At 50.7% G+C, this 14,936-nt stretch overlaps 6 protein-coding genes across 6 annotated transcripts; 3 read left to right on the top strand and 3 right to left on the bottom strand.

The window, feature by feature from the left end:
- Positions 1-1,011: 1,011 nt before the first annotated feature.
- On the top strand, positions 1,012-2,288 carry K444DRAFT_644618 (uncharacterized protein; the record flags this gene model as incomplete). Its single annotated transcript, XM_024884987.1, has 2 exons — positions 1,012-1,033; positions 1,090-2,288. 2 exons carry the CDS (start codon positions 1,012-1,014, stop codon positions 2,286-2,288), a joined length of 1,221 nt encoding a protein of 406 aa, XP_024733783.1.
- Positions 2,289-4,001: 1,713 nt separating this feature from the next.
- Positions 4,002-4,775, top strand: K444DRAFT_534990 (ras-2 protein; the record flags this gene model as incomplete). Its single annotated transcript, XM_024875251.1, has 2 exons — positions 4,002-4,106; positions 4,182-4,775. The coding sequence occupies 2 exons, from the start codon at positions 4,002-4,004 to the stop codon at positions 4,773-4,775; spliced, it is 699 nt and encodes a 232-aa protein (XP_024733782.1).
- Positions 4,776-5,840: 1,065 nt separating this feature from the next.
- On the bottom strand, positions 5,841-7,147 carry K444DRAFT_37743 (uncharacterized protein). Its single transcript, XM_024872318.1, has one exon. It carries the CDS (start codon positions 6,918-6,920, stop codon positions 6,174-6,176), a length of 747 nt encoding a protein of 248 aa, XP_024733781.1. The 5' UTR covers positions 6,921-7,147; the 3' UTR covers positions 5,841-6,173.
- A 594-nt stretch (positions 7,148-7,741) lies between these two features.
- Positions 7,742-8,460, bottom strand: K444DRAFT_37810 (uncharacterized protein). The gene has a single exon (XM_024872322.1). The coding sequence runs from the start codon at positions 8,355-8,357 to the stop codon at positions 7,830-7,832; it is 528 nt and encodes a 175-aa protein (XP_024733780.1). The 5' UTR covers positions 8,358-8,460; the 3' UTR covers positions 7,742-7,829.
- A 352-nt stretch (positions 8,461-8,812) lies between these two features.
- On the bottom strand, positions 8,813-11,206 carry K444DRAFT_565569 (uncharacterized protein). Its single transcript, XM_024877106.1, has 6 exons — positions 10,837-11,206; positions 10,392-10,782; positions 10,150-10,223; positions 9,942-10,102; positions 9,477-9,686; positions 8,813-9,428 (listed from the first exon to the last, which is right to left on the bottom strand). Exons 1-6 carry the CDS (start codon positions 11,069-11,071, stop codon positions 9,225-9,227), a joined length of 1,275 nt encoding a protein of 424 aa, XP_024733779.1. The 5' UTR covers positions 11,072-11,206; the 3' UTR covers positions 8,813-9,224.
- Positions 11,207-11,487: 281 nt separating this feature from the next.
- On the top strand, positions 11,488-12,303 carry K444DRAFT_632035 (haloacid dehalogenase; the record flags this gene model as incomplete). Its single annotated transcript, XM_024883438.1, has 1 exon — positions 11,488-12,303. The coding sequence occupies one exon, from the start codon at positions 11,488-11,490 to the stop codon at positions 12,301-12,303; it is 816 nt and encodes a 271-aa protein (XP_024733778.1).
- Positions 12,304-14,936: the final 2,633 nt, after the last annotated feature.

Below are 14,936 nucleotides of genomic sequence, written 5' to 3'. Positions count from 1 at the left end.
GGGTATTTGGAGGCAGCCAGTCTTTCGCCTGGATACGATTGGCCTTTCAATCCCAATCCATCACGAAGACAGCCCCGGAGGCAGATCTAGCCTGTCGCTGGGTCGTATTCCAGTCGGCCAGTCAAGATGGTTTCGTTTGATGGTTCGATCTCCAAAACTCTGCGCGGCTGTGTTCCTGAGAGTGAGACTTTGTGTTTTGGGCGTGGCGTAGCCCCTCACTTCATTTCAGCAATCACTAAAGTTACAAAAACCAAAGATATGATATCGAGCAGCCCCAAATGCCCAGGAATGCTCGCTCAACACTGGATTTACGTTAAGCTTAGGGAATTTAACAGGTATCTTCTCTGCACCGCTCAATTGATCGAGGAGCGCAGGAATCAATATATCTCGTACCCGCTGATTGGCCTGATTGGCCGCAGCGCCCGCCCCCTAATCAAAAGGGCGCTGGTCTAGGCCCGGAAGATCCTAGCCCTGAGAAACACCAGTGCAGTGTGCACCACCTTCCGAAGAGATCTCGAATGCTCAGCTGAGACGATCTTCTCCATTCCAACATCCCTCCACGATCCAGCCCAACGACTTCTCGACGTTTACCCTCGCCGCCGGTCTCACAGCCTCATAGTCGATGTCGATGTTGTCCTGACGGTTGCAGACACAACCCCAACGCCGGAGCTCGCTCTCTACCACGCTCGTTATCGAACCGTTCATGCGACCGTAGCCTACGACTCCTTTGACTACCGGCCACACACAGCATTCGAACAATTCTTTTCTTTTGCCATCGACTGTTGCATTGGAGATCCTGCGGTCACTGTATCAGCGATATAGACCAGTCACCGGCCACGTCGTTCTTCGCTTTCAATCTCCTTTACGATACCCCGAGGTCAGCAGTAGATAACACGAGCCCCAATAATCGCCATTATATTCCAGCCTTTGGCGAGCATCAATTCCCACAAAGAACCGAGTACATCAGAGCCTTGATTGCCAGCTACTTTGATTGACGACCAATCCGTCAAAATGGCTTACAACTATGGATCGAGTTCGTGAAACAGCTGCCCTCAACGTTTGTCTAATCCTGCTGACTGCGGTATCTAGTGTCTTTCGACCATCTTTTCAGACGATGTGTTGGATGTGACTACACAACGACACCATCTTGCCCTCAAAATCCAAGTTGTGACGAGCAGGGCAAGCAATGTGCATTCGTTCCGCCGACATGCACCTCATGCCAAAAAGTAGAATGCGTAGAGTCAGCTGCGGCGACCGCGACATTAACCCCAACAGCAAAAGCGAATCCAGGACCCAATGTGGGAGCGATTGCTGGAGGCGTGATTGGGGGAGTCGTTGTGATTGCCACTCTCACCTACCTGGTGTGGAGATTCTGTATCAAGACCAAAAGACAACAGTACGAGCAAGAGAATTGGGTTGAAGATGACGAGACACTGCCTGTGGAGAAGGATTTCACAATGAGAAGGGATGCCAGGGCTTCGACACACACAGTCGCTTCAATCGCCTCTACGGTTTTGACCCGCGCCTCAAACATTATTCAAATTGCCTATATTCCCGGCGTGACGAATCGATCTGCGCCATCAACACCTGGCCTACTTGTGCCCCCTGTTCCTCCGATTCCAATTGCGTTATCATCCAACAACAGCACGCCGAGATACGAGCAAGAGCACTTTTTTATGCCTGGCGATCTGCGAGATTCCACCTACTCTGGTATCAGTGACCGAACCTCATACGCCAGGACCAGCGTTGCATCCACCATCTATGGCAAGAACGCAATAGTGTCCCCTGTTCCTGCACAGACTGTAATCAGAGGGAAACCAGCCTTGGTCAGCGTCAAATCCAATGGTGCCAGTTCTTCTGGTGAACTCACACCTCCGGTCCCAAGCGTCGATTACGGCAAGTATGGTGTGAACGGGCCTCCAAGTCCGGCATTCAGTGTCGGTTCCACATTCTTGAACAACGCCAATACTGCCACACAAGTACGACCTCAAGTCGTTCGAGTTATCAGCGGGCCTAGTAAGAAGCGTTCTACATCAGAGACTATTTCCGAAGACGAGGCCGCTTCCCATCGAAGCCTTGTCCCCCGCGACTCGAACGCAATTACCATAATCGATGACACTCCTGCTCTGGAACAAGGACCTTTCGGCGATCATCCTGATGGACGGCATACAAGCAGTAGCACACTTAGTGCCGTGATAGAAGAGGCGACAAAGAAAACACAGGGTGGTATTCAGGGATCGAAAAAGGAAAGCACCCCATTTGGGGATGAGCATGAAGTTAAAGAGTGATGAAGCTCTAGACTCGCCCTTATCATAGGGCGGTATGCCGTGGTCCCGGTCTGGCTTCCCGAGACATGACTTTGAAAGATTCTTATGTTCATATTCAAAATTTCTTCGAGCAAATAGGGTGGCGCAAACTGGAAATCTGGTGATATCCTCCGGGTTTCTGATTATATGGATGGATGAAAGGGAGGCAGGTTCTTTATCACCGTTCAATTCAATGGGAGATGATTCAGTGCATGGTGGCAAAAACTCCTTACTCAACGTGACATCGGTGATCCACAGTCTCCATCAGAGGCTCCATGAAAGATTTCGATCCAGTGTCCCCTCCTCCCAGCCATTCAGATGCTTGAGAATAGATAGATGAATTGACCTTTGTACGACAATGAGAAATTTGAGGTCCCTATGTGAAGTTTCCATAACCAGTTGTTCTAGAGACCCGTATGTAGTTGGCGGCCTCACTTTTCTTATTTCCAAATTGGTTCGCATTTTCCAGTCTCTCCACAACCTGGTCTTTCCATGTTTCCAAGGCTCCATCCACGCCATACCCAGACTGTTGGAGCCCAAGATCTGGGGAAGGCCAGTTGCTCCGAAGTGCCACCATTCGATGGCACATAACGTCGGCAGCGGTCCTATCAGCCACTGTTTTGAAGAGTCTCCTGCTGCCTGATAGGGAGGATAAAACCTCTGAATGCACGGTCTGTTCCTGTGAGATTATCCGCACTGTGAGCCATTGGAGGGGAAGCTGCACTATGTCAGCACAGGACCCTGTGCTCTTTTCTGTCCACATAGTGATGAGATCAAATAAACTGACTTTGGCCGCTGGACTTGGAAAGCCGCACCTCTCTCTATATCTATTCTTGTCTGGCCTGAGACTCACGTCAATACCGCCCCCACCACGTGACTGTTCTTTGTGGTCCAGACGCCGACACACAGCCAGGTGAGCCGTGTTTGACCGATACTCGATTCGTCCCGGAAGGCGAAAACTTCCCACGGGAATCTTTCGGGCCTGGCTGCCTGGCGCGAATCTGTGAACTCATGTTTGGTGAGTGGAGCTGGGCCTTGGGAAGCTCGCCGCTTTTGCAGGACATTAGCGCAATTTTTTAGCGAGGGCAAGGACAGAGGCAGAGTATTGAAGTATTGACATGCAAACCAACCCAACATCATACATAAACCCAAGACGCCCTAGCTGTGCCCTCCTGCTCCTTGGGCAACTGTCGCTGGCCCCTGTTCCCATACCAGAGCACTCGCATTCAGAGCTCACGGCTGTCCACAGACTTGCGCTTCGGGCAGCTCCCAGACCTTCCCCACTGCCAGACCTCACCACTCAACCCCCAACTTCAACAACACTCCGAATTGCCGCGACCTCGAGCTCTGATCTACATCCCCAACTTCGAGGGAAAAGCCCGAGCCGTCTCTTACGCAGCTCTTAAGCTCCTCCACTAAGGCAACGCCAGCTGTTCTCTGCGCAGGAAGTACCAGGCGGCCATAACTTGCTATCGCGGCCGTCGTATCGACCTACTAAGTCTCTCCGCCAAAACGGAAGTCCGAGCTTTGCTGCCAGAGTCCAGAATCAAAACTCCACCGCAGATCCAGCCGCTCTACTGAATAGTACGGATTGCTGCCTCGTCCGATTGATTCTTCGTCTCTCGATTTCTGCTTCTTCGACCACGGCCGCCACTATCTGCTCGACACCCACACACCCTCGCAACATCCCACAATATGGCGGGTAAGATGGTGCTGTACAAGCTGGTGGTGCTGGGAGACGGAGGCGTTGGGAAAACAGCCTTGACTATACAATTAACTCTACAACATTTTGTTGAGACTGTAAGCAATCCTTGAAGTCGTCAAGCCCCTTGACGCTACTCAGAGCTCAAGGATTAAGCTCACGTTTTTCCGTAGTACGATCCCACTATCGAAGACTCGTACAGAAAACAGGTTGTGATAGATGGGCAATCTTGCATGCTGGAAGTTCTCGATACTGCTGGCCAGGAAGAATATACTGCTTTGAGAGACCAATGGATCCGCGACGGTGAAGGCTTCGTCCTAGTGTACAGCATTTCCTCGAGATCGTCCTTCACACGAATTCAACGGTTTCACAACCAGATTCAACGGGTAAAGGAATCCTCAGCATCTTCACCCTCTTATCCTGGATCACCCATATCAGCCGCGTCACCCTCGGCACCAGTTCCCATTATGCTGGTCGGGAATAAAAGTGACAGAGTTACAGAGCGTGAGGTTTCTACACAGGAAGGACATGCGTTGGCACGAGAGCTTGGCTGTGAATTTGTTGAAGCATCAGCAAAGAATTGCATCAATGTAGAAAAGGCATTCTACGATGTAGTGAGGCAGTTGCGCCGCCAACGGATGCAAAATAATGTCAGGTCAATGCAGGGTCAGGGGAAAGGGACCAGGATGAATACTGGAGAAGGGCCAATGCGGGACGAGTCACGAAAATATCGGCCCAAGGATAAGAAGAAATGCACCATATTATGAGGGAGATATTTCAGAGCTGAATTAAGAATTCTGGCTCACAGGGCTTGCACGACGTTTTCTATTTGGGGTAGAGGGTTTCTTCCGGGCCTCCTCGCTCAATACCCCTTCTTCCTTCACAGCGTTGTTCGAATTTCAACCCGACTCGGCGAACGGAGTACCAAAAGAGAGGCATACGGCGTATATTCATTGGACGACGAAATTCTGCTTCATATCTGAGAGGGGGGCCGCGTTGTGCAAAATCTGCCCCGAAAGCAAGCGGGGAAATGGGGGGTGTTCTCTGGCGCTATCACATATATTTTTCGGAAATCGGTATCTCGTTGCGAGCTTCTCATGGTTTCTACAAACTCAACATCAAATCTTTGCTTTCTCTCTGCTGCTACTACACAGTTACTCCTACAATTCTGAAAGTCCATATTTGGTAAATCCCCATCGAAAGGGAATGGCGCGGTTGGCTTGGTTGATTGGGTGGTTGGTTGGATAGATTGCCTTGGCTTGGTTGGGGTTGCATGGTTGGATGGACGGCATCTGCAGAGAATGGATGGAAGGGGAGCCAGGGAAGGAGGGGAGGAAGAGAGGAGAGGAAAAGGAATGGAATGAGCCCTTGTTTAGAAGAAGGTTCTGTCTGTCTGCTTGTCTTGTCTCGTCTCTTCTTGTGAGCATTGAGCAAGATGGGGAGAAATCTTGGAATGGGAAGAAACCTCCCAATACAATTCATTTTAGCCAAAACACCCATCTATCTATCTATCTACATTATCTTCTTCAATGCTGAATTCCTTCCAGCCTCGCCTTACCGGTTACGAATCTACGATGAAAGGCAAACTCCACTCCCACTCCCACTTCCGTGGTACAGGAACGGGTACTAAACCTGCGTACTTCTATCTATCAACAAGTCCACAACGCGCGCCTCTCCCAAGCCTCCTTGTCTCTTGCCTCTTTTACCTCGCAAATTTCCGCGTCTGGCATCATCTCGCAGGAGATAAGATCCAAAAAAAAAACTTCTTTCCACGTCTCTTCTAGAACGAAATTTTTGGCTGTTCCTGATACGTGCGCTCGTCTTTTTTTTTTGGAGAACCCCCCGCCCCGCCCCCACGCTGACACCGGACTTAGTCCCTCACTCTCCTGATAGGGGCGGTAGGGTAAGGTACAGTACAGTACAGTACAGCACAGCAAGCGCGGGGGAGAACGGGTCCTGGCGCTAAAAGAGATACTCACGGAGAGACCGATGATAGGGACTTAGGTACCGGCATTGGTTTGGATGGGGAGGAGGGGGGGTAGCGCACCTGCCTTTCGTGGTGAGAGCATGTGTCTAGAACGTGCCCCAAGTGTTACAAGGAAGAGAGATAGGAAAGTGAGGGGAATGGAAGGGAAGGAAGGGTTGAAACAGACAAGGCTCTGCTATCATCGTACTACGGTCTGGGGATCAGTCCTTGGAGTATCTGCACTTTGTTTGGGATCGTGGGATTCTTTGGTTTCCGTTCCTGGGATTGGAGACGAAACGTCTGGGCTCAGGAGGGCAGGGCATGGAGGAAAACACGTGCTCTGGATCATTGGGAAAGGGGGGGCATCGCTCTCTCCACATCTCACGTTTTCTTGGAATCCCTCAAGCAGGGTCAGGCAAACACCGTGCCTCAAGATCCCAATTGCACTGGTTATGTTTTCCCAAAAACGAAACAGAGGATTCGCGGTGAAAGGACCGGCTTTACAACGGTGTGAGAGAGGCCAATGGGGACTGGGGTTTTTGCATCTGGGGACGTGAGACACCTGCCTTTCTGGCTCTGGCTCTGGATTGTCAGGTTGTGGGGAGTGGAGGCAGGGACCACACGTGCCTCGTTGCTGCTTCGACGTGATGACTACTGTAACGATCCAATTCAATCTCTGGGAAAGGGATTGAAAGGTGTGCCAATTGGAGGGTTCGTAAGACTGTGATGTAGATCTAGAGATGAGGGATTTCGGGGTTGAAGCGTGTCTGACTACGGCACAGGCCCGGCACGCTTCCGCGATCGACTGAGGTCGGTATCCCACGCCGAGAGGGTGAGACGGGAAGGAAGGAGGGGCGGCGCTATGTCGTAGGTGCCGACGTAATGGGCCCCCAAACGCGGAACGGTACGAATCCGGAGGGCCCGCCGGCATCTCCTTTTTTGACATCTGTGGGGGGGTTCAGGGCTTGCAGGAAGAGGGTGGTTTGCGTCAATGGGAGGGGAGGGTTGGCGCGGTGGTGACGGAATGGGCGTCTTTGAGGGAAGCTGTGAAATCTGTGAATGCGGGAGAGAGATGATCCCGTTCCCCCCGTGCTGTGTCCCGGTGGGACGGCAAGCCAGCATTCGGGTGTCCCACGGTCGATTGGCATCGCGGCTGCTGCTGTGGTCTCTGGATTGGCATCTTCCCGGGAGTGAGGCCGAAGTAGGTTTGATCGGCATATTTATGTGATAAGGGCTTGTATCAGAACCCGGAGAAGAAAACTGGTGTTCAGAAAGTGAAGTGTGCTTTCTGGGCACCTCGGTGTACGGAGTACTTTAAGCGTCTCTGTGTACTGTCCATGAAATATATATTGACAAATGTATGAAATGTCAAAAGTGGACAAAGCCTCGGGCCTCGAAAATCAACGGCTGGTACTTGTCAATCGGCCGTCTGTTGGTAAATCAAACTCCGTGCAGATGTTGGAATCGCTCATATCTAGTAAGGAGCAGCGCCGTGGTTGGAGGATAAAAATGGCCAAAATGGGTGCGGCAAGCATGTCAGACGCGTGGACCATGAGGCTGTCAGGAATCAAACTGTTTCGGAGTGTAATAGCATGTATTGTATTACAAGGTTTATTCTGGAGTTGAGTTTTCATTTTTGCAAAAATGGTTGTCAACTTGGAGGGTGGCCTATGGCCCATGTTTGAGAGGCATTTTCGTCAAAGGCTTCTGTTTCTGAGCAATCGGAGGGGTCCATAAGTAGCGCCGAGGTGTGTGTTGGATCTCCGATGAAAAGGCATAAGACAGCAGATCCAGATGACCGATCAGATCTCAGTCGATGCCATCGTAATATGACGAGATTGGGGCAACTTTTGAATCAGGCCATATGATCTAGGCCATATAATATCTTAGAAACCACAGCAGGATCACTCCAGAGGCCCAGGAACCCCACCACTCCAGACGGGAAAAGCAACGCCGCAAGCTTGGGAGCAGGGCGAGAGCGCGCTTCTTGAAGTGTCGACCCGAATACACCCATGATGCATTGCGACCTTGCAGCAGTATCGGCCTTCCTGCTTGCGTGCAAAAAGCGGCGGTCCTGCCAGCCCAAGGTCCAAATTCTGGCCGCATGTAGAGGATTGCATTCCTTCTGCGGAGCTAGTCTGCCACGTGATCCCCGCGTAGGCACCCATTTCTGCACTGCAACTGCATTCAGGGTCTGGTAGTGGCAGAGGCAGAGGCAGTGGCAGAAGTGGCACTGGGCCGGCATCTTTTCGTCGCTTGGCTCTCCCGCGTCCCGCAGGGGGAAAGGGGGCGAGCTAGGAGAGGCTGTGCCACCACACAACAGACAGCATTCGGGATTCGTACATACAGTTGGTGGTCGTTTCAGAAGGAATAAAACGGGCATGCACGTGTGGACGCTCAGTTGAGGACCGAGGAACGACCGAGGTATTCTCCTGTTCTGATACTTGCTGTGTAGATGTTGGAGGTATCTTTGCTCGCGGAGTAGGACAGGACTGCCTCTTCCTCGACACAACTTTTAAGCTTGAAGGGACTTCATTCGTGGGCTCGGTAGGTTGGGCCGAGGAGGCTGGACTTGGAGACGGCCCGGAATGGAGAGCCGAGCGACGTTAGATGCGGTGTCCCGTCCTTCAGACGCAGGCTGCATGCAGATGGAGGCACGGAGATGGTCCATGTGGTGGGAAACTCGACAGGCGATTCGATATTATCAAGTATCGGTGTGCTGGGCCAAGCCAAGGCTGACGAGAGGGCGGGGAAAGACATATTGTGAAACTTTGGGCGAAGTCGACCTTGTCTCTTCAGAAAACGTGTATTATCTCGCAGTAGACAAAAAAAGTGGCACTGGATGTCCCAAGTCAAATTGGACTAATTCAGGTATTCTCCCATACAATATGCCTTTGAGATTTGGTATCTTCTTAGTCTACCTTTTCGAATATCTTGGGAATCCTGAGTTCCTTAGTTCCTTAAGCTCCTATTGCAAAGTCCAGCTAAACATCCAACTTGGAGTTAGGACATAAAATGAGTGCCGTATTTTCTGTCCACCGCGAAAGCGTGTTTTGCGCACCGGTGATGCTGTACCCAAACACAAGTATTACATTTTGCAGTCCTGGAAACCTGCAGGTACGACTACCGATATGCCAAAATTAATTTTTCTTCCCACCGGGGAACCTTTCCATGCCCCTTTGATATGCAACGTGATAACCTGACCACATGCTAGAAACCGTGGAAATGCACATGAAAATCGCGAAAATGCTCAAGCAACTGGCTGAGTGTCTGAGATTCGTCCCCCACCTTCTTCGATATCAACAGGGTGTTTATCAAGGGCTTCAAACCACTGGATGGTACTTCCGATTAGGAAACACCATGACCCCCAGAACGTGGCAAGTGAACCTTGGTAAACGCAGCCACTATTCGCAGCTCCAAATCCAAGGGCTCCGCAGAGCGTGAAGCCGACCCCCTTTCTTCGGTCAGCATGTGAAAAGGGGGCGAGGGTGAAACTTCTTACTCCTATCAAATTCCACACTCCAATGTGCCAGCCCAAAACCTTGGGGGCGGGTAAGTACCATTTCTGTTGTGTTTCTAACATGAATAGTGTGCCTGAAATGATGAAGCCAGTACCTCCAACGACTTGTGGTGCCCAATAAGCGCCGTTCTGAGCAGCCACTGTAGTAAGTCGATCATAAATCGGAGGCAGAGCTGTGAAGCCTGAGATCCACTAATAAGGGCTTAGCATCCTAAACGACGCTCGGTCAAGAAACACTCCGATAAATAGCATGCAAACATAGCTGATATCGCTAATGGTAATAGAATGGAAAGCCCGCGGATACCGGGAGAGAAATTGAAGAAAGTTGCTGGGGAAAAGGCAACATTCTACTTTATTGCACCGGTAGTTGACTGAATGAGACTTCCCACATTGTATAAGGCTGTGTAGGCTGCAATGAGACCAAAGAAAGAACAGGATGCTACTCACGAAAATGGTAGCTCCAATCATCTGAGCGAGGCAAGCCAGAAATCCAACCTCCTTGAAGTAGTGCGTCCTAAGCTCATCCCAACTAGGAAACCAGGTCCAAGTGCTCGCAGACTTTGAAGCTGGTCGATCATGTACCATGTTAACATCCAGAGGAGGTTTACCTGCATAGATTTAGCATATAACCGGTACCTGATTCAATATCTCAAACCTTCAACAGCCTTTCCCTTGCCCACAAGATTTTTGTTGTTCTTATGATGATGTGTGCACCCGTCCGGTGTCAATCTGGATGAAGGCGAGTTAGAATTACTTTGACTAAGAATTTTGAATATGGGACACAGAGAGTTTGTTTTCCGTAAATGTTCCAGAACCAGTGGGACATTTGGAAGGTGCGAGACCTGATGCTCACGAACTCGCGGGCCATTTAAATCTGGGAAGGAAAACTCGACTAACCGTATAAGTCCATTCTCCTCCAGCACTTCCTCCAAGGCCCATCCAAAGCAATCCGCTCTATTCTCATTGACCGCCTCAATCATCAACAATATGCTCCCGAACTCAAAAATCGTCGCACCGATAAACGCCGTGATCCCCCCAGCATTTGCAATTTCCCCTGGGAACTCAGTCGAAGGATCTTGCAATGGTAGCCAGACAAAAAATGCATTGATGCACCATATAACCGATCCGAATGTGAAGATTATAGCGACCAGGTACGAGACATCCCAATAAGGGTATGTGCTGAACATCCGCCATATTCCCTTCAGCGTTTCCTTGGCCGTACTCGTGGATGGAGGGGTTAGATATTTGCCTTTTTCCGCTGTGGGAGTTACGACAATGGCGTGGCGACCTGCAAACACGAAGATGTTAATTAAGAATTGTGCTTCTAGAAAAGGAGACTTGCCTTTGCGGTTATCTCGGGTCCGGTACAGTCTCTGGACTTCCTCCGCTCCCAGCTCATCATTCTTCTTCGCCAATGGCTCTCCTGGTTTTGGCAGATCATTCGACTTGCCTGGTGTCCCCTCTGAACTTGAATCCTCCCCGGGGGGCTTCCAACTCAGCGGATATCGTCTCGACGTCGGATTCAGGAACGTGAAGGGACCGAATTCCGCCCCTTTTGCATGGTGGTGGTGAGCCATGACAAATTGGTATCGCGGACCAAATTCCGGTGGATCTTAGGCCTTTAGTCCAAACGCTCCAACGTGGTTGAGTTGATTTAGACTTGGGATGGTCTGGCGTTTTGGGTGGTGTTATTTTTTGGGGGCAGAATGCCATGACGCAGATTCTGCCAAGAAATGCTTTGTTTACGAAATTATGGGGCCACTAAGGTTCCTGGTAGTGGGCCGCATGAGCCGAGACAGGGGAAGCGGGGAAACGAATCGTAAGGCTTGTGCCGAGCGCACCTTCAAGAACACCATCTCACGATCTTGATCTGTGTTTACCATAATTGAGTTCACATTGGTCATATTATGATAGGAACAAGTACAACATCAACATTTATAGCTTTATAGAGATCGTACTTGCTCAAAGAACGTCTTCGTACCTGGGAGTCGGAATGGCTTCAGAGTATGATATCATCAAAACCCCTCCAAAGGGCCTCACATTTGACGTTTTTGGTACTGTGGTAGACTGGAGGAAGACCGTTACATCCACACTCATACACAGCGCCCTTGACAAGACCACTTCATCCTCGCGATCCGCAAATCTCTCTCCACCAATTCGAACACGATTATCACAGCTCACGGATGAAGACTGGGGTGGCTTTGCTCAAGAATGGAGAAATAGTTACAAGAAGTTTGTGAGCACTTTCATGCCAGGTGAAACGGAGTGGAGAGATATTGATACGCATCATCACCTTGCTCTTATTGCTCTCCTCAAGAAGTGGGAGCTTGAGGGTCTCTACAGCGATGAAGAGGTCAAGGATTTGAGTCTCATCTGGCATTATCTCGATCCATGGATAGACTCTTCCACTGGGTTGCAGAAGTTGGGGACTAAGTTCATCACGTCGACATTATCAAATGGCAATCAATCACTGCTGAAAGATTTGGATCAGCATGGAAATTTAGGCTTCAAAAAGTTGCAATCATCGGCAGACTTCAAGGCGTACAAGCCGCATCCAAGTGTGTATAAGGGCGCAGCGAAGGCATTGGAGTTGGAGCCGGGAGAGGTTGCGATGGTTGCTGCACATCTTAATGATTTGAAGGCTGCAAGAGGCTATGGGTTCCGGACAATCTATGTAGAGCGTAGGCAAGAGGAAGATTGGAGCCCGGAGCAGGAGGAATATAAGGAGGCAAAGACCTGGGTTGACATGTGGATTACGGAGCGCGAAGATGGTTTCTTAGAAGTGGCAAGGAGGTTTGGGATTAAGTGAAGGTTGAAGCTCAATCAAAATTTAAGATGTCCGGCTCAATATCTTTGAATGCACATCAATGAGTGAGACATTGAAGTGCGAGAGATTACCAGAACATGTAACAGGGAAAGACTTTGGACGTACGAGAATTATAGAATTCATTTGACATTCGAATATGGCGGGGAAAGACCAATTGAAAAGTTGGGTTAAGTTGAAAAAGAGTTTTATAAGGGAGACAGGTTGTCCTAAGCTGTCCTTAGAAAATGGCGGCTCTCATTCATGAGAAAGTCTAGCAGTAGTTAGGATACTGAGACAGAAAATGATGTAACATTCCAAGTGTCCTGGGCACATCAAAGTCACAACACGCTCAAGTGTTCAGGGATTCATTCGGACTGCCTTTGAAAAATAAAACCCGGAAAGGTCCTCAAGCCTTTGGGAGTATCGAAACTATGGGTCCTTCGACTTCGAGAGAGGACTTGAGTGTAGAAAGTTACAAACATCCCAATTCTCCCAGAACCGAGCCATGTACGCTCTGATACATTGTATTTTTCCTTCACTTCCCACAGCGAGACGTGTCTAGACTAGACAGGGTGGGAGAATTAGTCGATTGAGGCTGCTGTGGTTATTTCGAGGAAGTACTGTATGCATGATTAAATGGCTATTTTCATTCAGGCCCTGCGAACAAAAAGGAGGGGGAGAGATCTCAATGCCACCCGATATTAAGGACTGCCTTTACCAGGAAGTTGGCGGGGAAATCCGAAACACTCACCAGGGACGGAAATACCAACGACCAATCTGAGCAATCTGCGGGGTGGCTTCTGGGGCTGTGATAGGGGTGTAGGGGGGGGAGGAATTTGTAACGCACTGCTGTGCAGCTAAAGTCTGAAAGGCCTGTAGGCAGGTTATGGGGATTTGAAATGCTCGAGATAGACAATCGTGCTGCACATGATGAGAGACATCAGCACGGCGGCTGCACGTCGTCAGAATGGTCAGGCTTGCGGGGGCAGGACGTCAAGATGCCAACGATACCACGGACGGTGTCCCGAAGGAGTGTCCCCCTACAGGAATCCCACGAAAATGCGGCCGTTGTGACGACTTGATGAGGCGTCGTGGGGGACCGGGGAGATGGTTATTTCCAACAGTGTGCTTTGACAGCAGAAAACACGAGTAACTTTGGAGCCGGGCTGGCTCGCTCATCTATGCGGCGCACCCATCTGGTCCAGGTTCAAGATTCGGGAGTGCCATGCGAGGAGGTTCATGCTATATGTGCTTGGATTCAACAACTCGCAATTCTTCCTCAGGTGAAGAATCACAAAGAATTAGCCAAAGCTTGTTGGATGTGCCGTACTCCAAAGTGTGCCGGCGTCTGGCAGTGGCAATGGGCAAAAAGAGGTCCAAGCTGATGATGAGAGAGCATGTGTGAAGTCAACTCTGCTGCACGCTTGACCTCTGCAGCCCAAGAATCCGGATGAAGTTCCGCAGACCCTGCTCGTTCAACATAAACGTGATTGCCCGCTGTAAATACCCCAGTCGGAAGCACACGACCGCACATCACACACATCGGCCCAAGCCACTTTCACACTCGCTTGCAAGGCCACTGCCTCGTTGCCAACTGAGGCTTGACAGTTGAGACTGCCCGTCCGCCTCCCGCCCGTTCGTAACATTTCATCTCGGGAGAAACACGTCCTCCAATCTTGACTTTCCAAGCTTCCAGCTGCAAGGTTTGCTCGATTTGTTCCGAGTCCCATCTGCTGGATTCGTGACGGTCCACGGATGCATACAAGTACAACGTACGTAGTACACACTTCACCAACGGGGCTTCAACAAGGGACCCGCAAAGTTAGACCACTTCCGGGACGGCCCAGGCGAGTTTCCATCCCAAAGAATTTCCGAAACCAAGGGCTAGGCCTGGTTGGGACAAGCTGCTCTCGCGGCTTGTGTTTAAAGTTCTGCTCATTTTGATTTGCCTGCACCAGCGCCATCACGGGCTGCCATCTGAACAATGCTTTGTGCGGCCACGACTCAGGTCGCAGAGCTGCACGGGGACAACGAGACCACCCCCAAGGTTGGCCCGCCGTTGGCTCATGGGGGGAAAAACGACAGCCTATGGTTGCTAAATCACAGGAAAAGCAAACGTTGGAGCATGCTGACTGGTGGAACTGTGCCCTGATCAGCCGGTTGACGGGTCTTTCTGCTTTTTCTCACCGTGCCATTCTCGCCATCGGCATCGATCCGAAGCCTTGCAATTTGAAGGATCAATCAGCACCCAGTCACGCCCCCGGGCAGCCATTCCAACGTCACAGCCCGGTGTTCTCCTGGGTCTCTGGCTGCAGTTGAGGTCAGTCGAACAGCACCAGACGAACCGGACGAGAGCATCGCTGAGTTGTGCTGTGCTGTGCTGTGCTGTGCGGCCGTGCCAAATCACTCGCATTATCTGCTGCCGCATCGGATTCTCTTCACATTAGAATGGCTCTCTCTCGCTGGACTGCGGGCAGGCTGCACGTCCGGCGCAGTGCACGTTCGTGCAGACAAAGAGAAGCGGATTGGATTCTGATCCAAGCTTCAAGGAGCCGGCCTGGTCTGCGGGCGAACCCCCTCCCGCGCACCCTGCTCCCTGCTCCCTGCTCTCCAGCACCCCTGAGCTGCTAACCCGT

Source organism: Hyaloscypha bicolor (genome assembly GCF_002865645.1).
Source record: "Hyaloscypha bicolor E unplaced genomic scaffold K444scaffold_117, whole genome shotgun sequence".
NCBI lineage: Eukaryota > Fungi > Ascomycota > Leotiomycetes > Helotiales > Hyaloscyphaceae > Hyaloscypha > Hyaloscypha bicolor.
This window is presented reverse-complemented; position numbering and strand designations above follow the sequence as displayed.

What these genes read in the sequence shown, in the direction of transcription:
- K444DRAFT_37743 (XM_024872318.1), bottom strand. Translation starts at nt 6,920, where the DNA reads ATGTCAAAAAAGGAGATGCCGGCGGGCCCTCCGGATTCGTACCGTTCC.
- K444DRAFT_37810 (XM_024872322.1), bottom strand. Translation starts at nt 8,357, where the DNA reads ATGCCCGTTTTATTCCTTCTGAAACGACCACCAACTGTATGTACGAAT.
- K444DRAFT_565569 (XM_024877106.1), bottom strand. Translation starts at nt 11,071, where the DNA reads ATGGCTCACCACCACCATGCAAAAGGGGCGGAATTCGGTCCCTTCACG. An exon ending in CAAGGGAAAGGCTGTTGAAG is followed by an intron (nt 10,103 to 10,149) that starts GTTTGAGATATT and finishes AAATCTATGCAG; the next exon opens with GTAAACCTCCTCTGGATGTT. An exon ending in GAGTGTGGAATTTGATAGGA is followed by an intron (nt 9,429 to 9,476) that starts GTAAGAAGTTTC and finishes GACCGAAGAAAG; the next exon opens with GGGGTCGGCTTCACGCTCTG.